This window comes from Pseudophryne corroboree, unplaced genomic scaffold, assembly GCF_028390025.1.
Source record: "Pseudophryne corroboree isolate aPseCor3 unplaced genomic scaffold, aPseCor3.hap2 scaffold_748, whole genome shotgun sequence".
In the NCBI taxonomy this organism is placed as follows: Eukaryota; Metazoa; Chordata; class Amphibia; order Anura; family Myobatrachidae; genus Pseudophryne; species Pseudophryne corroboree.
Genome location: NW_026970328.1, coordinates 226,501 through 252,255, shown reverse-complemented (window position 1 = coordinate 252,255; position 25,755 = coordinate 226,501). Strand labels below are relative to the sequence as shown.

At 46.5% G+C, this 25,755-nt stretch overlaps 1 protein-coding gene across 1 annotated transcript in view; it reads right to left on the bottom strand.

The window, feature by feature from the left end:
• Nucleotides 1-25,755, bottom strand: part of LOC135040591 (aldehyde dehydrogenase family 3 member B1-like) — a 270,098-nt gene that overhangs the window by 40,307 nt on the left and 204,036 nt on the right. Inside the window, exon 3 of the mRNA XM_063954834.1 lies at nt 19,195-19,315. Within this exon, the coding sequence (XP_063810904.1) occupies nt 19,195-19,315 (121 nt within the window). The remainder of the gene's footprint in view (nt 1-19,194; nt 19,316-25,755) is intronic.

The window sequence follows — 25,755 nt, the reverse complement described above, 5'->3', positions numbered from 1 at the left end:
TAGCTCCAGGGTGTGACCGTGTTGGCTCTACATGGTGCGCCCTCTCAATAATCATACCTGAACAGCAGGGGTGTATCTACCTATTGGCCAGGATGGCACTCGCCAGGGGCGCCAGGCAAGGAGGGGGCGCCGCCTGGCTGTGCCACCCGCGGCCAAAGGATAGAAAAGCAGTACTGTCAGACTGTACCTGGTGAGAGTCTGTTACTGCTGGAGCGGTGCTGGTGTCTGGCAGCACCACACTTGTAATAAGACTCAGAATAAACTACAGCTCCCAGCAGTCCTTGTTGCTGGGAGCTCCCGGCAGCAAGGGCTGCTGGGAACTGTAGTTTATTGTGAGTCTGATTACAAGTGCGGTGCTGCCAGACACTAGTCTGATCACTAGTGCAGTGCGGTGCTGACGGACACTGGCGCGGCGCCGGCAGTAACAGACTCTCACCAGGTACACAGCAATTGTTATATAGCACAGTGCTATAGACCTATTTGTTGTTGAAGATAATAAAAAAGTGGCAGTGTTTGGGAGAAGGGACTGTAGTACCTGGAAAACTACACGATTTTCATGCATGTTAGATGTAAGTAAGTATTAAGTAAGCGAAAACTTTAACTTGTTGAGTGTAATAAAGAAAATACATATCTTACCTATTTCAAGGCCATGTTTAAGGAAACGTATATCAATTAATTGTATAATTGTTCATTTTATCTTGGAAGCGATGGCACCCTGATGTTTTTCCCGAAGCTGCTCGGAATGCTGATGCTGGCATCCCAACATAGATAACGATGCAGAATGCCAAAATCTGGATTGAGTTGGTGCCAAAGACTCCACTGGCAAGCCACGTGGGAGGTTTAGGGTTAGGCTGCGTGGGCAGGAGGGCTAGGGTTAGGCTGCAGGGAGGGAGATTAGGGAGGGTGGGTTAGAGTTAGGCACCACTGAAGAAGCTTTTGGGGGAGGGGGTGGGTTAAGGTCAGGCTGTGGGAAAGGTGGGTTAGGGGGGAGGGATGGTGTAACGTGAATACGAGACACTACTGTGCGGTGTAATGTGAATGAGGGACACTACTGTGTGGTATAATTTGAATTGGAAGTACTTTTGTGTCCACACCCTTCCCCCACAAGACCATGCCCCATTTCCAATACTCACACCTTATTCCAAATGTGTGTAGTGGGGGCGCCAGCCCCTTACTTTGCCAGGGGCGCTCGGACCCCTAGATACACCCCTGCTGAACAGTGTTCTTCCATATGTAACTCTCCAACTCTCAGGACCCAGGTAAAGGGGTGTTACATGTACAAGATTGACAGGCAGAGGTGGTCGCAGGGCAGGAGGGTGCTGGATGGCGTCGTTAAGATGTCGTTTAGGGGACGCGGACCGTTGGGGGGGCGGGCCGGAGCGGTTGCGTGACATCTCATGCAGCCACTGCGGCCAGTGGCAGCGATGTTCAACTCCCGGCCAGCCGCAGGAGCTGTGCTGGCTGGGAGTTACCCCACAAATACAAAAGCATCGTCTCTGTGCAATGCTTTTGTATTTGTGCAGGGGGGGGGGGGGGCGGACTGACATGCGGGGTGGACTAGCCCTGTGCTGGGCGTCCCCCCACATGTCAGGGAAGATGATCGTAGCTGTGCTAAATTTAGCACAGCTACGATCAACTCGGAATGATCCCCATGGAGGAATGTTTTTTAGCACAGCAAGGTGCGATCGCTTGTGCAGCCCTGCTGTGCTAATAAAGTTTTGTGTAAAATAAGACTAGCCCTGCAATTACTTACCCTGTGCAATTAATCCAGCGATGAAGGTCCCGGAATTTACGCCAGACACCCGCCCTGCAAACGCCTGGACATGCCTGCGTTTTCCCGAACACTCCCAAAAAACGGTCAGTTGACACCCATAAACGCCCTCTTCCTGTCAATCTCCTTGCGATCGGCTGTGCGAACAGAATCTTTGTTAAATCCATCGTACAGCAACGAACCTCTTTGTACCTGTACAATGCGCCTGCGCATTGCGGTGCCTACGCATGTGCAGTTTTGCCATTTTTTTACCCGATCGCTGCGCTGGGAAAATCAGCAGCGAGCGATCAACTCGGACTGACACCCATAGTTTTGGGTGTGCTCATGATTCACCCTCGCCACTTGTAGAGAGCCCATATCACCCATCCTATGCTCAGTTTCCTGCACTTTCTTTCGGAGCAGAGCCAGCTGTCCTGTAATGCTGTCTGTCTGCTGTGTTAATTGGGTAAAGGGTGTAACATGTACAAGCCATATCACCACTCTCAGCAGTTATTGTATATGTGACTCTCCAACTCCCAGGACCCAGGTAAAGGGTGTTACATGTACAAATCATATCACCACTCTCAGCAGTTATTGTATATGTGACTCTCCAACTCCCAGGACCCAGGTAAAGGGTGTTACATGTACAAGCCATATCACCACTCTCAGCAGTTATTGTATATGTGACTCTCCAACTCCCAGGACCCAGGTAAAGGGTGTTACATGTACAAATCATATCACCACTCTCAGCAGTTATTGTATATGTGACTCACCAACTCTCAGGACCCAGGTAAAGGGTGTAACATGTACAAGCCATATCACCACTCTCAGCAGTTATTGTATATGTGACTCTCCAACTCCCAGGACCCAGGTAAAGGGTGTTACATGTACAAATCATATCACCACTCTCAGCAGTTATTGTATATGTGACTCACCAACTCTCAGGACCCAGGTAAAGGGTGTTACATGTACAAATCATATCACCACTCTCAGCAGTTATTGTATATGTGACTCTCCAACTCTCAGGACCCAGGTAAAGGGTGTAACATGTACAAGCCATATCACCACTCTCAGCAGTTATTGTATATGTGACTCTCCAACTCCCAGGACCCAGGTAAAGGGTGTTACATGTACAAATCATATCACCACTCTCAGCAGTTATTGTATATGTGACTCACCAACTCTCAGGACCCAGGTAAAGGGTGTACATGTACAAATCATATCACCACTCTCAGCAGTTATTGTATATGTGACTCTCCAACTCTCAGGACCCAGGTAAAGGGTGTTACATGTACAAGCCATATCACCACTCTCAGCAGTTATTGTATATGTGACTCTCCAACTCCCAGGACCCAGGTAAAGGGTGTTACATGTACAAATCATATCACCACTCTCAGCAGTTATTGTATATGTGACTCTCCAACTCTCAGGACACAGGTAAAGGGTGTAACATGTACAAGCCATATCACCACTCCCAGCAGTTATTGTATATGTGACTGTCCAACTCTCAGGACCCAGGTAAAGGGTGTTACATGTACAAGCCATATCACCACTCTCAGCAGTTATTGTATATGTGACTCTCCAACTCTCAGGACCCAGGTAAAGGGTGTAACATGTACAAGCCATATCACCACTCTCAGCAGTTATTGTATATGTGACTCTCCAACTCTCAGGACCCAGGTAAAGGGTGTAACATGTACAAGCCATATCACCGCTCTCAGCAGTTATTGTATATGTGACTCTCCAACTCTCAGGACCCAGGTAAAGGGTGTAACATGTACAAGCCATATCACCACTCTCAGCAGTTATTGTATATGTGACTCTCCAACTCTCAGGACCCAGGTAAAGGGTGTTACATGAACAAGCCATATCACCACTCTCAGCAGTTATTGTATATGTGACTCACCAACTCTCAGGACCCAGGTAAAGGGTGTTACATGTACAAGCCATATCACCACTCTCAGCAGTTATTGTATGTGTGACTGTCCAACTCTCAGGACCCAGGTAAAGGGTGTTACATGTACAAGCCATATCACCACTCTCAGCAGTTATGTGTGACTCTCCAACTCTCAGGACCCAGGTAAAGGGTGTAACATGTACAAGCCATATCACCACTCTCAGCAGTTATTGTATATGTGACTCTCCAACTCTCAGGACCCAGGTAACGGGTGTTACATGTACGAGCCATATCACCACTCTCAGCAGTTATTGTATATGTGACTCTCCAACTCTCAGGACCCAGGTAAAGGGTGTTACATGTACAAGCCATATCACCACTCTCAGCAGATGTGTGACTCTCCAACTCTCAGGACCCAGGTAAAGGGTGTTACATGTACAAGCCATACCACCACTCCCAGCAGATGTGTAACTCTCCATCTCTCAGGACCCAGGTAAAGGGTGTTACATGTACAAGCCATATCACCACTCCCAGCAGATGTGTGACTCTCCAACTCTCAGGACCCAGGTAAAGGGTGTAACATGTACAAGCCATATCACCACTCTCAGCAGTTATTGTATGTGTGACTCTCCAACTCTCAGGACCCAGGTAAAGGGATGTTACATGTACAAGCCATATCACCACTCTCAGCAGATGTGTGACTCTCCAACTCTCAGGACCCAGGTAAAGGGTGTAACATGTACAAGCCATATCACCACTCTCAGCAGTTATTGTATATGTGACTCTCCAACTCTCAGGACCCAGGTAAAGGGTGTTACATGTACAAGCCATATCACCACTCTCAGCAGTTATTGTATATGTGACTCTCCAACTCCCAGGACCCAGGTAAAGGGTGTTACATGTACAAATCATATCACCACTCTCAGCAGTTATTGTATAAGTGACTCACCAACTCTCAGGACCCAGGTAAAGGGTGTTACATGTACAAGCCATATCACCGCTCTCAGCAGTTATTGTATATGTGACTGTCCAACTCTCAGGACCCAGGTAAAGGGTGTTACATGTACAAGCCATATCACCACTCTCAGCAGTTATTGTATATGTGACTCTCCAACTCTCAGGACCCAGGTAAAGGGTGTAACAAGTACAAGCCATATCACCGCTCTCAGCAGTTATTGTATATGTGACTGTCCAACTCTCAGGACCCAGGTAAAGGGTGTTACATGTACAAGCCATATCACCACTCTCAGCAGTTATTGTATATGTGACTCTCCAACTCTCAGGACCCAGGTAAAGGGTGTTACATGTACAAGCCATATCACCACTCTCAGCAGTTATGTGTGACTCACCAACTCTCAGGACACAGGTAAAGGGTGTTACATGTACAAGCCATATCACCACTCTCAGCAGTTATTGTATGTGTGACTCTCCAACTCTCAGGACCCAGGTAAAGGGTGTTACATGTACAAGCCATATCACCACTCTCAGCAGTTATGTGTGACTCACCAACTCTCAGGACCCAGGTAAAGGGTGTTACATGTACAAGCCATATCACCACTCTCAGCAGTTATTGTATGTGTGACTCTCCAACTCTCAGGACCCAGGTAAAGGGATGTTACATGTACAAGCCATATCACCTCTCTCAGCAGATGTGTGACTCTCCATCTCTCAGGACCCAGGTAAAGGGTGTAACATGTACAAGCCATATCACCACTCTCAGCAGTTATTGTATATGTGACTCTCCAACTCCCAGGACCCAGGTAAAGGGTGTTACATGTACAAATCATATCACCACTCTCAGCAGTTATTGTATATGTGACTCTCCAACTCTCAGGACCCAGGTAAAGGGTGTTACATGTACAAGCCATATCACCACTCCCAGCAGTTATTGTATATGTGACTCTCCAACTCTCAGGACCCAGGTAAAGGGTGTTACATGTACAAGCCATATCACCACTCTCAGCAGTTATTGTATATGTGACTGTCCAACTCTCAGGACCCAGGTAAAGGGGTGTTACATGTACAAGCCATATCACCATGCTCAGCAGTTATTGTATATGTGACTGTCCAACTCTCAGGACCCAGGTAAAAGGGGTGTTACATGTACAAGCCATATCACCACTCTCAGCAGTTATTGTATATGTGACTCTCCAACTCCCAGGACTCAGGTAAAGGGTGTAACATGTACGAGCCATATCACCACTCTCAGCAGTTATTGTATATGTGACTGTCCAACTCTCAGGACCCAGGTAAAGGGGTGTTACATGTACAAATCATATCACCACTCTCAGCAGTTATTGTATATGTGACTCTCCAACTCTCAGGACCCAGGTAAAGGGTGTAACATGTACAAGCCATATCACCACTCTCAGCAGTTATTGTATATGTGACTCTCCAACTCCCAGGACCCAGGTAAAGGGTGTTACATGTACAAATCATATCACCACTCTCAGCAGTTATTGTATATGTGACTCACCAACTCTCAGGACCCAGGTAAAGGGTGTACATGTACAAATCATATCACCACTCTCAGCAGTTATTGTATATGTGACTCTCCAACTCTCAGGACCCAGGTAAAGGGTGTAACATGTACAAGCCATATCACCACTCTCAGCAGTTATTGTATATGTGACTCTCCAACTCCCAGGACCCAGGTAAAGGGTGTTACATGTACAAATCATATCACCACTCTCAGCAGTTATTGTATATGTGACTCTCCAACTCTCATGACCCAGGTAAAGGGTGTAACATGTACAAGCCATATCACCACTCCCAGCAGTTATTGTATATGTGACTGTCCAACTCTCAGGACCCAGGTAAAGGGTGTTACATGTACAAATCATATCACCACTCTCAGCAGTTATTGTATATGTGACTCTCCAACTCTCAGGACACAGGTAAAGGGTGTAACATGTACAAGCCATATCACCACTCTCAGCAGTTATTGTATATGTGACTCTCCAACTCTCAGGACCCAGGTAAAGGGTGTAACATGTACAAGCCATATCACCACTCTCAGCAGTTATTGTATATGTGACTCTCCAACTCTCAGGACCCAGGTAAAGGGTGTAACATGTACAAGCCATATCACCGCTCTCAGCAGTTATTGTATATGTGACTCTCCAACTCTCAGGACCCAGGTAAAGGGTGTTACATGTACAAGCCATATCACCACTCTCAGCAGTTATTGTATATGTGACTCTCCAACTCTCAGGACCCAGGTAAAGGGTGTTACATGTACAAGCCATATCACCACTCTCAGCAGTTATTGTATATGTGACTCACCAACTCTCAGGACCCAGGTAAAGGGTGTTACATGTACAAGCCATATCACCACTCTCAGCAGTTATTGTATGTGTGACTGTCCAACTCTCAGGACCCAGGTAAAGGGTGTTACATGTACAAGCCATATCACCACTCTCAGCAGTTATGTGTGACTCTCCAACTCTCAGGACCCAGGTAAAGGGTGTAACATGTACAAGCCATATCACCACTCTCAGCAGTTATTGTATATGTGACTCTCCAACTCTCAGGACCCAGGTAACGGGTGTTACATGTACAAGCCATATCACCACTCTCAGCAGTTATTGTATGTGTGACTCTCCAACTCTCAGGACCCAGGTAAAGGATGTTACATGTACAAGCCATATCACCACTCTCAGCAGATGTGTGACTCTCCAACTCTCAGGACCCAGGTAAAGGGTGTAACATGTACAAGCCATATCACCACTCTCAGCAGTTATTGTATATGTGACTCTCCAACTCCCAGGACCCAGGTAAAGGGTGTTACATGTACAAATCATATCACCACTCTCAGCAGTTATTGTATATGTGACTCACCAACTCTCAGGACCCAGGTAAAGGGTGTACATGTACAAATCATATCACCACTCTCAGCAGTTATTGTATATGTGACTCTCCAACTCTCAGGACCCAGGTAAAGGGTGTAACATGTACAAGCCATATCACCACTCTCAGCAGTTATTGTATATGTGACTCTCCAACTCCCAGGACCCAGGTAAAGGGTGTTACATGTACAAATCATATCACCACTCTCAGCAGTTATTGTATATGTGACTCTCCAACTCTCATGACCCAGGTAAAGGGTGTAACATGTACAAGCCATATCACCACTCCCAGCAGTTATTGTATATGTGACTGTCCAACTCTCAGGACCCAGGTAAAGGGTGTTACATGTACAAATCATATCACCACTCTCAGCAGTTATTGTATATGTGACTCTCCAACTCTCAGGACACAGGTAAAGGGTGTAACATGTACAAGCCATATCACCACTCTCAGCAGTTATTGTATATGTGACTCTCCAACTCTCAGGACCCAGGTAAAGGGTGTAACATGTACAAGCCATATCACCGCTCTCAGCAGTTATTGTATATGTGACTCTCCAACTCTCAGGACCCAGGTAAAGGGTGTAACATGTACAAGCCATATCACCGCTCTCAGCAGTTATTGTATATGTGACTCTCCAACTCTCAGGACCCAGGTAAAGGGTGTTACATGTACAAGCCATATCACCACTCTCAGCAGTTATTGTATATGTGACTCTCCAACTCTCAGGACCCAGGTAAAGGGTGTTACATGTACAAGCCATATCACCACTCTCAGCAGTTATTGTATATGTGACTCACCAACTCTCAGGACCCAGGTAAAGGGTGTTACATGTACAAGCCATATCACCACTCTCAGCAGTTATTGTATGTGTGACTGTCCAACTCTCAGGACCCAGGTAAAGGGTGTTACATGTACAAGCCATATCACCACTCTCAGCAGTTATGTGTGACTCTCCAACTCTCAGGACCCAGGTAAAGGGTGTAACATGTACAAGCCATATCACCACTCTCAGCAGTTATTGTATATGTGACTCTCCAACTCTCAGGACCCAGGTAACGGGTGTTACATGTACAAGCCATATCACCACTCTCAGCAGTTATTGTATGTGTGACTCTCCAACTCTCAGGACCCAGGTAAAGGATGTTACATGTACAAGCCATATCACCACTCTCAGCAGATGTGTGACTCTCCAACTCTCAGGACCCAGGTAAAGGGTGTAACATGTACAAGCCATATCACCACTCTCAGCAGTTATTGTATATGTGACTCTCCATCTCTCAGGACCCAGGTAAAGGGTGTTACATGTACAAGCCATACCACCACTCCCAGCAGTTATTGTATATGTGACTCTCCAACTCCCAGGACCCAGGTAAAGGGTGTTACATGTACAAATCATATCACCACTCTCAGCAGTTATTGTATATGTGACTCTCCAACTCTCATGACCCAGGTAAAGGGTGTAACATGTACAAGCCATATCACCACTCCCAGCAGTTATTGTATATGTGACTGTCCAACTCTCAGGACCCAGGTAAAGGGTGTTACATGTACAAATCATATCACCACTCTCAGCAGTTATTGTATATGTGACTCTCCAACTCTCAGGACACAGGTAAAGGGTGTAACATGTACAAGCCATATCACCACTCTCAGCAGTTATTGTATATGTGACTCTCCAACTCTCAGGACCCAGGTAAAGGGTGTTACATGTACAAGCCATATCACCACTCTCAGCAGATGTGTGACTCTCCAACTCTCAGGACCCAGGTAAAGGGTGTAACATGTATAAGCCATATCACCACTCTCAGCAGTTATTGTATATGTGACTCTCCATCTCTCAGGACCCAGGTAAAGGGTGTTACATGTACAAGCCATATCACCACTCTCAGCAGATGTGTGACTCTCCAACTCTCAGGACCCAGGTAAAGGGTGTTACATGTACAAGCCATATCACCACTCCCAGCAGATGTGTGACTCTCCAACTCTCAGGACCCAGGTAAAGGGGTGTTACATGTACAAGCCATATCACCACTCTCATCAGTTATTGTATGTGTGACTCTCCAACTCTCAGGACCCAGGTAAAGGGTGTTACATGTACAAGCCTTATCACCACTCTCAGCAGTTATTGTATGTGTAACTCTCCATCTCTCAGGACCCAGGTAAAGGGTGTTACATGTACAAGCCATATCACCACTCCCAGCAGATGTGTGACTCTCCAACTCTCAGGACCCAGGTAAAGGGTGTTACATATACAAGCCATATCACCACTCTCAGCAGTTATTGTATGTGTGACTCTCCAACTCTCAGGACCCAGGTAAAGGGATGTTACATGTACAAGCCATATCACCTCTCTCAGCAGATGTGTGACTCTCCAACTCTCAGGACCCAGGTAAAGGGTGTAACATGTACAAGCCTTATCACCACTCTCAGCAGTTATTGTATGTGTGACTCTCCAACTCTCAGGACCCAGGTAAAGGGTGTTACATGTACAAGCCTTATCACCACTCTCAGCAGTTATTGTATGTGTGACTCTCCAACTCTCAGGACCCAGGTAAAGGGATGTTACATGTACAAGCCATATCACCTCTCTCAGCAGATGTGTGACTCTCCAACTCTCAGGACCCAGGTAAAGGGTGTAACATGTACAAGCCATATCACCACTCTCAGCAGTTATTGTATATGTGACTCTCCAACTCTCAGGACCCAGGTAAAGGGTGTAACATGTACAAGCCATATCACCACTCTCAGCAGTTATTGTATGTGTGACTCTCCAACTCTCAGGACCCAGGTAAAGGGATGTTACATGTACAAGCCATATCACCACTCTCAGCAGATGTGTGACTCTCCAACTCTCAGGACCCAGGTAAAGGGTGTTACATGTACAAGCCATATCACCACTCTCAGCAGTTATTGTATGTGTGACTCTCCAACTCTCAGGACCCAGGTAAAGGGTGTTACATATACAAGCCATATCACCACTCTCAGCAGTTATTGTATGTGTGACTCTCCAACTCTCAGGACCCAGGTAAAGGGATGTTACATGTACAAGCCATATCACCACTCTCAGCAGATGTGTGACTCTCCAACTCTCAGGACCCAGGTAAAGGGTGTAACATGTACAAGCCATATCACCACTCTCAGCAGTTATTGTATATGTGACTCTCCAACTCTCAGGACCCAGGTAAAGGGTGTAACATGTACAAGCCATATCACCACTCTCAGCAGTTATTGTATATGTGACTCTCCAACTCCCAGGACCCAGGTAAAGGGTGTTACATGTACAAATCATATCACCACTCTCAGCAGTTATTGTATAAGTGACTCTCCAACTCTCAGGACCCAGGTAAAGGGTGTAACATGTACAAATCATATCACCACTCTCAGCAGTTATTGTATATGTGACTCTCCAACTCTCAGGACCCAGGTAAAGGGTGTAACATGTACAAGCCATATCACCACTCTCAGCAGTTATTGTATGTGTGACTCACCAACTCTCAGGACCCAGGTAAAGGGTGTTACATGTACAAATCATATCACCACTCTCAGCAGTTATTGTATATGTGACTCTCCAACTCCCAGGACCCAGGTAAAGGGTGTTACATGTACAAATCATATCACCACTCTCAGCAGTTATTGTATAAGTGACTCTCCAACTCTCAGGACCCAGGTAAAGGGTGTAACATGTACAAATCATATCACCACTCTCAGCAGTTATTGTATATGTGACTCTCCAACTCTCAGGACCCAGGTAAAGGGTGTAACATGTACAAGCCATATCACCACTCTCAGCAGTTATTGTATGTGTGACTCACCAACTCTCAGGACCCAGGTAAAGGGTGTTACATGTACAAATCATATCACCACTCTCAGCAGTTATTGTATATGTGACTCTCCAACTCTCAGGACCCAGGTAAAGGGTGTAACATGTACAAGCCATATCACCGCTCTCAGCAGTTATTGTATATGTGACTGTCCAACTCTCAGGACCCAGGTAAAGGGTGTTACATGTACAAGCCATATCACCGCTCTCAGCAGTTATTGTATATGTGACTGTCCAACTCTCAGGACCCAGGTAAAGGGTGTTACATGTACAAGCCATATCACCACTCTCAGCAGTTATGTGTGACTCACCAACTCTCAGGACCCAGGTAATGGGTGTTACATGTACAAGCCATATCACCACTCTCAGCAGTTATTGTATGTGTGACTCTCCAACTCTCAGGACCCAGGTAAAGGGATGTTACATGTACAAGCCATATCACCTCTCTCAGCAGATGTGTGACTCTCCATCTCTCAGGACCCAGGTAAAGGGTGTAACATGTACAAGCCATATCACCACTCTCAGCAGTTATTGTATATGTGACTCTCCAACTCCCAGGACCCAGGTAAAGGGTGTTACATGTACAAATCATATCACCACTCTCAGCAGTTATTGTATATGTGACTCTCCAACTCTCAGGACCCAGGTAAAGGGTGTTACATGTACAAGCCATATCACCACTCCCAGCAGTTATTGTATATGTGACTCTCCAACTCTCAGGACCCAGGTAAAGGGTGTTACATGTACAAGCCATATCACCACTCTCAGCAGTTATTGTATATGTGACTGTCCAACTCTCAGGACCCAGGTAAAGGGGTGTTACATGTACAAGCCATATCACCATGCTCAGCAGTTATTGTATATGTGACTGTCCAACTCTCAGGACCCAGGTAAAGGGGTGTTACATGTACAAGCCATATCACCACTCTCAGCAGTTATTGTATATGTGACTCTCCAACTCCCAGGACTCAGGTAAAGGGTGTAACATGTACGAGCCATATCACCACTCTCAGCAGTTATTGTATATGTGACTGTCCAACTCTCAGGACCCAGGTAAAGGGTGTTACATGTACAAATCATATCACCACTCTCAGCAGTTATTGTATATGTGACTCACCAACTCTCAGGACCCAGGTAAAGGGTGTTACATGTACAAATCATATCACCACTCTCAGCAGTTATTGTATATGTGACTCTCCAACTCTCAGGACCCAGGTAAAGGGTGTAACATGTACAAGCCATATCACCACTCTCAGCAGTTATTGTATATGTGACTCTCCAACTCCCAGGACCCAGGTAAAGGGTGTTACATGTACAAATCATATCACCACTCTCAGCAGTTATTGTATATGTGACTCACCAACTCTCAGGACCCAGGTAAAGGGTGTACATGTACAAATCATATCACCACTCTCAGCAGTTATTGTATATGTGACTCTCCAACTCTCAGGACCCAGGTAAAGGGTGTAACATGTACAAGCCATATCACCACTCTCAGCAGTTATTGTATATGTGACTCTCCAACTCCCAGGACCCAGGTAAAGGGTGTTACATGTACAAATCATATCACCACTCTCAGCAGTTATTGTATATGTGACTCTCCAACTCTCATGACCCAGGTAAAGGGTGTAACATGTACAAGCCATATCACCACTCCCAGCAGTTATTGTATATGTGACTGTCCAACTCTCAGGACCCAGGTAAAGGGTGTTACATGTACAAATCATATCACCACTCTCAGCAGTTATTGTATATGTGACTCTCCAACTCTCAGGACACAGGTAAAGGGTGTAACATGTACAAGCCATATCACCACTCTCAGCAGTTATTGTATATGTGACTCTCCAACTCTCAGGACCCAGGTAAAGGGTGTAACATGTACAAGCCATATCACCACTCTCAGCAGTTATTGTATATGTGACTCTCCAACTCTCAGGACCCAGGTAAAGGGTGTAACATGTACAAGCCATATCACCGCTCTCAGCAGTTATTGTATATGTGACTCTCCAACTCTCAGGACCCAGGTAAAGGGTGTTACATGTACAAGCCATATCACCACTCTCAGCAGTTATTGTATATGTGACTCTCCAACTCTCAGGACCCAGGTAAAGGGTGTTACATGTACAAGCCATATCACCACTCTCAGCAGTTATTGTATATGTGACTCACCAACTCTCAGGACCCAGGTAAAGGGTGTTACATGTACAAGCCATATCACCACTCTCAGCAGTTATTGTATGTGTGACTGTCCAACTCTCAGGACCCAGGTAAAGGGTGTTACATGTACAAGCCATATCACCACTCTCAGCAGTTATGTGTGACTCTCCAACTCTCAGGACCCAGGTAAAGGGTGTAACATGTACAAGCCATATCACCACTCTCAGCAGTTATTGTATATGTGACTCTCCAACTCTCAGGACCCAGGTAACGGGTGTTACATGTACAAGCCATATCACCACTCTCAGCAGTTATTGTATGTGTGACTCTCCAACTCTCAGGACCCAGGTAAAGGATGTTACATGTACAAGCCATATCACCACTCTCAGCAGATGTGTGACTCTCCAACTCTCAGGACCCAGGTAAAGGGTGTAACATGTACAAGCCATATCACCACTCTCAGCAGTTATTGTATATGTGACTCTCCATCTCTCAGGACCCAGGCAAAGGGTGTTACATGTACAAGCCATACCACCACTCCCAGCAGTTATTGTATATGTGACTCTCCAACTCCCAGGACCCAGGTAAAGGGTGTTACATGTACAAATCATATCACCACTCTCAGCAGTTATTGTATATGTGACTCTCCAACTCTCATGACCCAGGTAAAGGGTGTAACATGTACAAGCCATATCACCACTCCCAGCAGTTATTGTATATGTGACTGTCCAACTCTCAGGACCCAGGTAAAGGGTGTTACATGTACAAATCATATCACCACTCTCAGCAGTTATTGTATATGTGACTCTCCAACTCTCAGGACACAGGTAAAGGGTGTAACATGTACAAGCCATATCACCACTCTCAGCAGTTATTGTATATGTGACTCTCCAACTCTCAGGACCCAGGTAAAGGGTGTTACATGTACAAGCCATATCACCACTCTCAGCAGATGTGTGACTCTCCAACTCTCAGGACCCAGGTAAAGGGTGTAACATGTACAAGCCAAATCACCACTCTCAGCAGTTATTGTATATGTGACTCTCCATCTCTCAGGACCCAGGTAAAGGGTGTTACATGTACAAGCCATATCACCACTCTCAGCAGATGTGTGACTCTCCAACTCTCAGGACCCAGGTAAAGGGTGTTACATGTACAAGCCATATCACCACTCCCAGCAGATGTGTGACTCTCCAACTCTCAGGACCCAGGTAAAGGGGTGTTACATGTACAAGCCATATCACCACTCTCATCAGTTATTGTATGTGTGACTCTCCAACTCTCAGGACCCAGGTAAAGGGTGTTACATGTACAAGCCTTATCACCACTCTCAGCAGTTATTGTATGTGTAACTCTCCATCTCTCAGGACCCAGGTAAAGGGTGTTACATGTACAAGCCATATCACCACTCCCAGCAGATGTGTGACTCTCCAACTCTCAGGACCCAGGTAAAGGGTGTTACATATACAAGCCATATCACCACTCTCAGCAGTTATTGTATGTGTGACTCTCCAACTCTCAGGACCCAGGTAAAGGGATGTTACATGTACAAGCCATATCACCACTCTCAGCAGATGTGTGACTCTCCAACTCTCAGGACCCAGGTAAAGGGTGTAACATGTACAAGCCATATCACCACTCTCAGCAGTTATTGTATATGTGACTCTCCAACTCTCAGGACCCAGGTAAAGGGTGTTACATGTACAAGCCATATCACCACTCTCAGCAGTTATTGTATATGTGACTCTCCAACTCCCAGGACCCAGGTAAAGGGTGTTACATGTACAAATCATATCACCACTCTCAGCAGTTATTGTATGTGTGACTCACCAACTCTCAGGACCCAGGTAAAGGGTGTTACATGTACAAATCATATCACCACTCTCAGCAGTTATTGTATATGTGACTCTCCAACTCTCAGGACCCAGGTAAAGGGTGTAACATGTACAAGCCATATCACCGCTCTCAGCAGTTATTGTATATGTGACTGTCCAACTCTCAGGACCCAGGTAAAGGGTGTTACATGTACAAGCCATATCACCACTCTCAGCAGTTATTGTATATGTGACTCTCCAACTCTCAGGACCCAGGTAAAGGGTGTTACATGTACAAGCCATATCACCACTCTCAGCAGTTATGTGTGACTCACCAACTCTCAGGACCCAGGTAAAGGGTGTTACATGTACAAGCCATATCACCACTCTCAGCAGTTATTGTATGTGTGACTCTCCAACTCTCAGGACCCAGGTAAAGGGTGTTACATGTACAAGCCATATCACCACTCTCAGCAGTTATGTGTGACTCACCAACTCTCAGGACCCAGGTAAAGGGTGTAACATGTACAAGCCATATCACCACTCTCAGCAGTTATTTTATGTGTGACTCTCCAACTCTCAGGACCCAGGTAAAGGGATGTTACATGTACAAGCCATATCATCTCTCTCAGCAGATGTGTGACTCTCCATCTCTCAGGACCCAGGTAAAGGGTGTAACATGTACAAGCCATATCACCACTCTCATCAGTTATTGTATATGTGACTCTCCAACTCCCAGGACCCAGGTAAAGGGTGTTACATGTACAAATCATATCACCACTCTCAGCAGTTATTGTATATGTGACTCTCCAACTCTCAGGACCCAGGTAAAGGGTGTTACATGTACAAATCATATCACCACTCTCAGCAGTTATTGTATATGTGACTCTCCAACTCTCAGGACCCAGGTAAAGGGTGTTACATGTACAAATCATATCACCACTCCCAGCAGTTATTGTATATGTGACTCTCCAACTCTCAGGACCCAGGTAAAGGGTGTTACATGTACAAATCATATCACCACTCTCAGCAGTTATTGTATATGTGACTCTCCAACTCTCAGGACCCAGGTAAAGGGTGTAACATGTACAAGCCATATCACCACTCTCAGCAGTTATTGTATATGTGACTGTCCAACTCTCAGGACCCAGGTAAAGGGTGTAACATGTACAAGCCATATCACCACTCTCAGCAGTTATTGTATGTGTGACTCTCCAACTCTCAGGACCCAGGTAAAGGGTGTTACATGTACAAGCCATATCACCACTCTCAGCAGTTATTGTATGTGTGACTCTCCAACTCTCAGGACCCAGGTAAAGGGTGTTACATGTACAAGCCATATCACCACTCTCAGCAGTTATTGTATATGTGACTGTCCAACTCTCAGGACCCAGGTAAAGGGGTGTTACATGTACAAGCCATATCACCATGCTCAGCAGTTATTGTATGTGTGACTCTCCAACTCTCAGGACCCAGGTAAAGGGGTGTTACATGTACAAGCCATATCACCACTCCCAGCAGTTATTGTATATGTGACTCTCCATCTCTTAGGACCCAGGTAAAGGGTGTTACATGTACAAGCCATATCACCACTCTCAGCAGTTATTGTATATGTGACTGTCCAACTCTCAGGACCCAGGTAAAGGGGTGTTACATGTACAAGCCATATCACCACTCTCAGCAGTTATTGTATATGTGACTCTCCAACTCCCAGGACTCAGGTAAAGGGTGTAACATGTACGAGCCATATCACCACTCTCAGCAGTTATTGTATATGTGACTCACCAACTCTCAGGACCCAGGTAAAGGGTGTAACATGTACAAGCCATATCACCACTCTCAGCAGTTATGTGTGACTCTCCAACTCTCAGGACCCAGGTAAAGGGTGTTACATGTACAAGCCATATCACCACTCTCAGCAGTTATGTGTGACTCTCCAACTCTCAGGACCCAGGTAAAGGGTGTTACATGTACAAGCCATATCACCACTCTCAGCAGTTATTGTATATGTGACTGTCCAACTCTCAGGACCCAGGTAAAGGGTGTTACATGTACAAGCCATATCACCACTCTCAGCAGTTATGTGTGACTCTCCAACTCTCAGGACCCAGGTAAAGGGTGTTACATGTACAAATCATATCACCACTCTTAGCAGTTATTGTATATGTGACTCTCCAACTCTCAGGACCCAGGTAAAGGGTGTTACATGTACAAGCCATATCACCACTCTCAGCAGTTATTGTATATGTGACTCTCCATCTCTTAGGACCCAGGTAAAGGGGTGTTACATGTACAAGCCATATCACCACTCTCAGCAGTTATGTGTGACTCTCCAACTCTCAGGACCCAGGTAAAGGGTGTTACATGTACAAATCATATCACCACTCTTAGCAGTTATTGTATATGTGACTCTCCAACTCTCAGGACCCAGGTAAAGGGTGTTACATGTACAAGCCATATCACTACTCTCAGCAGTTATTGTATGTGTGACTCTCCAACTCTCAGGACCCAGGTAAAGGGTGTTACATGTACAAGCCATATCACCACTCTCAGCAGTTATGTGTGACTCTCCAACTCTCAGGACCCAGGTAAAGGGTGTAACATGTACAAGCCATATCACCACTCTCAGCAGTTATTGTATATGTGACTCTCCAACTCCCAGGACTCAGGTAAAGGGTGTAACATGTACGAGCCATATCACCACTCTCAGCAGTTATTGTATATGTGACTCACCAACTCTCAGGACCCAGGTAAAGGGTGTAACATGTACAAGCCATATCACCACTCTCAGCAGTTATGTGTGACTCTCCAACTCTCAGGACCCAGGTAAAGGGTGTTACATGTACAAGCCATATCACCACTCTCAGCAGTTATGTGTGACTCTCCAACTCTCAGGACCCAGGTAAAGGGTGTTACATGTACAAGCCATATCACCACTCTCAGCAGTTATTGTATATGTGACTGTCCAACTCTCAGGACCCAGGTAAAGGGTGTTACATGTACAAGCCATATCACCACTCTCAGCAGTTATGTGTGACTCTCCAACTCTCAGGACCCAGGTAAAGGGTGTTACATGTACAAATCATATCACCACTCTTAGCAGTTATTGTATATGTGACTCTCCAACTCTCAGGACCCAGGTAAAGGGTGTTACATGTACAAGCCATATCACCACTCTCAGCAGTTATTGTATATGTGACTCTCCAACTCTCAGGACCCAGGTAAAGGGTGTTACATGTACAAATCATATCACCACTCTTAGCAGTTATTGTATATGTGACTCTCCAACTCTCAGGACCCAGGTAAAGGGTGTTACATGTACAAGCCATATCACCACTCTCAGCAGTTATTGTATATGTGACTCTCCAACTCTCAGGACCCAGGTAAAGGGTGTTACATGTACAAGCCATATCACTACTCTCAGCAGTTATTGTATGTGTGACTCTCCAACTCTCAGGACCCAGGTAAAGGGTGTTACATGTACAAGGCATATCACCACTCTCAGCAGTTATGTGTGACTCTCCAACTCTCAGGACCCAGGTAAAGGGTGTTACATGTACAAGCCATATCACCACTCTCAGCAGTTATTGTATGTGTGACTCTCCAACTCTCAGGACCCAGGTAAAGGGGTGTTACATGTACAAGCCATATCACCACTCTCAGCAGTTATTGTATGTATGACTCTCCAACTCTCCACAATACTTTATAAAACAGAATCCTTCTACTTTCACGTGAATATAAGCCTGCTATGTAATAATGATGTCCAATATGATAAAACCTTTAAATGCTTCTCATCTATTAAACATAGTGATAACAAATCCAGCCCCATACATAAAATGAAAATGGTTCCACTAAATAGGCTACAACTGAAGAGCTTTCACTCTAAGGATGGACTGATACTCACCCGCCGATATTGCCCCAACAAGTGGAATTAGAGTCAGATTAACAGGGTAATTCCAAGGAGATATTATAAGAACTACCCCAAATGGATCTTTTCGGATAAAAGCAGAATCAAGATATGTAGCCTGGAAGAAAAAAAAGAAAAGATTAATTCATATGTAGGACCAAACGTATAAAATACAATATCATTTTTATAAAAATGAAATAAAACAATGATTTAGATTTATGTACTAGAAGATAAAGCAGGTGTATGAAGATAAACCATTACAGAAATACAGTGTGTTTTTTTTTATGTATAACGAGTAACTAAACAGGGGCTAATAGCAAATGAATAAACTGAGACAGGTGCATACACACGCGTAAGCGTTCCCAATCGATCAGAGCGACCAATCTTCCGTGTGTATGAAAGACATATCTGCCGATGCGCATATCCGTCGCTCATTTATAGGGGTCTATGATCGTTCATGCGTGCAGACACATCATAGTTAAATCTTCTGCATTATGTTCAAATCGTTGTGTGTATGCACGATGACCACTCCCCACCAGCATTCCCTCATTGTGTGCCAGGCGGGATGGTGAACAGACACAGACAGCGGATCACAGTTTCTACAAGCAGCATGTAAGTACATGTTACAGAAAGGCTCCTGGCCACCAATATACCCCATAGAACCCCCAGACGCTGGCCAGCATTGTGTATGACTCTGTACACTGTGCCCACCATGCCACTCCCTATATGCTTCTGCACAGAGATGAATGTCCCCAGACACTGGCCAGTATTGTGTATGACTCTGTACACTGTGCCCACCATGCCACTCCCTATATGCTTCTGCACAGAGATGAATGTCCCCAGACACTGGCCAGCATTGTGTATGACTGTACACTGTGCCCACCATGCCACTACCTATATGCTTCTGCACAGAGATGAATGTTCCCCAGACACTGGCCAGCATTGTGTATGACTGTACACTGTGCCCACCATGCCACTCCCTATATGCTTCTGTACAGGGATGAATGCCCCCAGACACTGACCAGTATTGTGTATGACTCTGTACACTGTGCCCACCATGCCACTCCCTATATGATTCTGCACAGAGATGAATGTCCCCAGACACTGGCCAGTATTGTGTATGACTGTACACTGTGCCCACCATGCCACTCCCTATATGATTCTGCACAGAGATGAATGTCCCCAGACACTGGCCAGTATTGTGTATGACTGTACACTGTGCCCACCATGCCACTCCCTATATGATTCTGCACAGAGATGAATGTCCCCAGACACTGGCCAGTATTGTGTATGACTCTGTACACTGTGCCCACCATGCCACTCCCTATATGCTTCTGCACAGAGATGAATGTCCCCAGACACTGGCCAGCATTGTGTATGACTGTACACTGTGCCCACCATGCCACTCCCTATATGATTCTGCACAGAGATGAATGTTCCCAGACACTGGCCAGTATTGTGTATGACTCTGTACACTGTGCCCACCATGCCGCTCCCTATATACTTCTGCACAGAGATGAATGTCCCCAGACACTGGCCAGCATTGTGTATGACTGTACACTGTGCCCACCATGCCACTCCCTATATGATTCTGCACAGAGATGAATGTTCCCAGACACTGGCCAGTATTGTGTATGACTCTGTACACTGTGCCCACCATGCCACTCCCTATATGCTTCTGCACAGGGATGAATGTCCCCAGACACTGGCCAGCATTGTGTATAACTCTGTACACTGTGCCCACCATGCCACTCCCTATATGATTCTGCACAGGGATGAATGCCCCCAGACACTGGCCAGCATTGTGTATAACTCTGTACACTGTGCCCACCATGCCACTCCCTATATGATTCTGCACAGGGATGAATGCCCCCAGACACTGGCCAGCATTGTGTATAACTCTGTACACTGTGCCCACCATGCCACTCCCTATATGATTCTGCACAGGGATGAATGTCCCCAGACACTGGCCAGTATTGTGTATGACTCTGTACACTGTGCCCACCATGCCACTCCCTATATGATTCTGCACAGGGATGAATGTTCCCAGACGCTGGCCAGTATTGTGTATGACTCTGTACACTGTGCCCACCATGCCACTCCCTATATGATTCTGCACAGGGATGAATGTTCCCAGACACTGGCCAGCATTGTGTATGACTGTACACTGTGCCCACCATGCCACTCCCTATATGCTTCTGCACAGAGATGAATGTCCCCAGACACTGGCCAGTATTGTGTATGACTCTGTACACTGTGCCCACCATGCCACTCCCTATATGCTTCTGCACAGAGATGAATGTCCCCAGACACTGGCCAGCATTGTGTATGACTCTGTACACTGTGCCCACCATGCCACTCCCTATATGCTTCTGCACAGGGATGAATGTCCCCAGACACTGGCCAGCATTGTGTATGACTCTGTACACTGTGCCCACCATGCCACTCCCTATATGATTCTGCACAGGGATGAATGTCCCCAGACACTGGCCAGTATTGTGTATGACTCTGTACACTGTGCCCACCATGCCACTCCCTATATGATTCTGCACAGGGATGAATGTACCCCAGACACTGGCCAGTATTGTATATGACTCTGTACACTGTGCCCACCATGCCACTCCCTATATACTTCTGCACAGAGATGAATGTCCCCAGACACTGGCCAGTATTGTGTATGACTCTGTACACTGTGCCCACCATGCCACTCCCTATATGATTCTGCACAGAGATGAATGCCCCCAGACACTGGCCAGTATTGTGTATGACTCTGTACACTGTGCCCACCATGCCACTCCCTATATGCTTCTGCACAGAGATGAATGTCCCCAGACACTGGCCAGCATTGTGTATGACTCTGTACACTGTGCCCACCATGCCACTCCCTATATGCTTCTGCACAGAGATGAATGTCCCCAGACACTGGCCAGTATTGTGTATGACTCTGTACACTGTGCCCACCATGCCACTCCCTATATGATTCTGCACAGAGATGAATGTCCCCAGACACTGGCCAGTATTGTGTATGACTCTGTACACTGTGCCCACCATGCCACTCCCTATATGTTTCTGCACAGGGATGAATGTCCCCAGACACTGGCCAGCATTGTGTATGACTGTACACTGTGCCCACCATGCCACTCCCTATATGCTTCTGCACAGAGATGAATGTCCCCAGACACTGGCCAGCATTGTGTATGACTCTGTACACTGTGCCCACCATGCCACTCCCTATATGCTTCTGCACAGAGATGAATGTCCCCAGACACTGGCCAGTATTGTGTATGACTCTGTACACTGTGCCCACCATGCCACTCCCTATATGTTTCTGCACAGGGATGAATGTCCCCAGACACTGGCCAGCATTGTGTATGACTGTACACTGTGCCCACCATGCCACTCCCTATATGATTCTGCACAGGGATGAATGTCCCCAGACACTGGCCAGTATTGTGTATGACTGTACACTGTGCCCACCATGCCACTCCCTATATGATTCTGCACAGGGATGAATGTCCCCAGACACTGGCCAGTATTGTGTATGACTCTGTACACTGTGCCCACCATGCCACTCCCTATATGATTCTGCACAGAGATGAATGTCCCCAGACACTGACCAGCATTGTGTATGACTCTGTACACTGTGCCCACCATGCCACTCCCTATATGATTCTGCACAGGGATGAATGTCCCCAGACACTGGCCAGTATTGTGTATGACTGTACACTGTGCCCACCATGCCACTCCCTATATGATTCTGCACAGAGATGAATGTCCCCAGACACTGGCCAGTATTGTGTATGACTCTGTACACTGTGCCCACCATGCCACTCTCTATATGCTTCTGCACAGAGATGAATGTCCCCAGACACTGGCCAGTATTGTGTATGACTCTGTACACTGTGCCCACCATGCCACCCCCTATATGCTTCTACACAGGGATGAATGTCCCCAGACACTTGCCAGCATTGTGTATGACTCTGTACACTGTGCCCACCATGCCACTCCCTATATGCTTCTGCACAGAGATGAATGTCCCCAGACACTGGCCAGTATTGTGTATGACTGTACACTGTGCCCACCATGCCACTCCCTATATGCTTCTGCACAGGGATGAATGTCCCCAGACACTGGCCAGTATTGTGTATAACTCTGTACACTGTGCCCACCATGCCACTCCCTATATGATTCTGCACAGAGATGAATGTCCCCAGACACTGGCCAGTATTGTGTATGACTCTGTACACTGTGCCCACCATGCCACTCCCTATATGATTCTACACAGAGATGAATGTTCCCAGACACTGGCCAGCATTGTGTATGACTCTGTACACTGTGCCCACCATGCCACTCCCTATATGCTTCTGCACAGAGATGAATGTTCCCAGACACTGGCCAGCATTGTGTATGACTGTACACTGTGCCCACCATGCCACTCCCTATATGATTCTGCACAGAGATGAATGTTCCCAGACACTGGCCAGTATTGTGTATGACTCTGTACACTGTGCCCACCATGCCACTCCCTATATGCTTCTGCACAGAGATGAATGTTCCCCAGACACTGGCCAGCATTGTGTATGACTCTGTACACTGTGCCCACCATGCCACTCCCTATATGCTTCTGCACAGAGATGAATGTTCCCAGACACTAGCCAGCATTGTGTATGACTCTGTACACTGTGCCCACCATGCCACTCCCTATATGCTTCTGCACAGAGATGAATGTTCCCAGACACTGGCCAGTATTGTGTATAACTCTGTACACTGTGCCCACCATGCCACTCCCTATATGCTTCTGCACAGAGATGAATGTTCCCAGACACTAGCCAGCATTGTGTATGACTCTGTACACTGTGCCCACCATGCCACTCCCTATATACTTCTGCACAGGGATGAATGTCCCCAGACACTGGCCAGCATTGTGTATAACTCTGTACACTGTGCCCACCATGCCACTCCCTATATGCTTCTGTACAGGGATGAATGCCCCCAGACACTGACCAGTATTGTGTATGACTCTGTACACTGTGCCCACCATGCCACTCCCTATATGATTCTGCACAGAGATGAATGTCCCCAGACACTGACCAGTATTGTGTATGACTGTACACTGTGCCCACCATGCCACTCCCTATATGATTCTGCACAGAGATGAATGTCCCCAGACACTGGCCAGTATTGTGTATGACTGTACACTGTGCCCACCATGCCACTCCCTATATGATTCTGCACAGAGATGAATGTCCCCAGACACTGGCCAGTATTGTGTATGACTCTGTACACTGTGCCCACCATGCCACTCCCTATATGCTTCTGCACAGGGATGAATGTCCCCAGACACTGGCCAGCATTGTGTATGACTGTACACTGTGCCCACCATGCCATTCCCTATATGATTCTGCACAGAGATGAATGTTCCCAGACACTGGCCAGTATTGTGTATGACTCTGTACACTGTGCCCACCATGCCACTCCCTATATGATTCTGCACAGAGATGAATGTCCCCAGACACTGGCCAGTATTGTGTATGACTCTGTACACTGTGCCCACCATGCCACTCCCTATATGCTTCTGCACAGAGATGAATGTCCCCAGACACTGGCCAGTATTGTGTATGACTGTACACTGTGCCCACCATGCCACTCCCTATATGCTTCTGCACAGAGATGAATGTTCCCCAGACACTGGCCAGCACTGTGTATGACTCTGTACACTGTGCCCACCATGCCACTCCCTATATGCTTCTGCACAGAGATGAATGTTCCCCAGACACTGGCCAGCACTGTGTATGACTCTGTACACTGTGCCCACCATGCCACTCCCTATATGCTTCTGCACAGAGATGAATGCCCCCAGACACTGGCCAGCACTGTGTATGACTCTGTACACTGTGCCCACCATGCCACTCCCTATATGATTCTGCACAGAGATGAATGTCCCCAGACACTGGCCAGTATTGTGTATGACTCTGTACACTGTGCCCACCATGCCACTCCCTATATGATTCTGCACAGAGATGAATGTTCCCAGACACTGGCCAGTATTGTGTATGTCTCTGTACACTGTGCCCACCATGCCACTCCCTATATGATTCTGCACAGAGATGAATGTCCCCAGACACTGGCCAGTATTGTGTATGACTCTGTACACTGTGCCCACCATGCCACTCCCTATATGCTTCTGCACAGAGATGAATGTTCCCCAGACACTGGCCAGCATTGTGTATGACTGTACACTGTGCCCACCATGCCACTTCCTATATGCTTCTGCACAGAGATGAATGTTCCCAGACACTGGCCAGTATTGTGTATGTCTCTGTACACTGTGCCCACCATGCCACTCCCTATATGATTCTGCACAGAGATGAATGTCCCCAGACACTGGCCAGTATTGTGTATGACTCTGTACACTGTGCCCACCATGCCACTCCCTATATGCTTCTGCACAGAGATGAATGTTCCCCAGACACTGGCCAGCATTGTGTATGACTGTACACTGTGCCCACCATGCCACTTCCTATATGCTTCTGCACAGGGATGAATGTTCCCAGACAC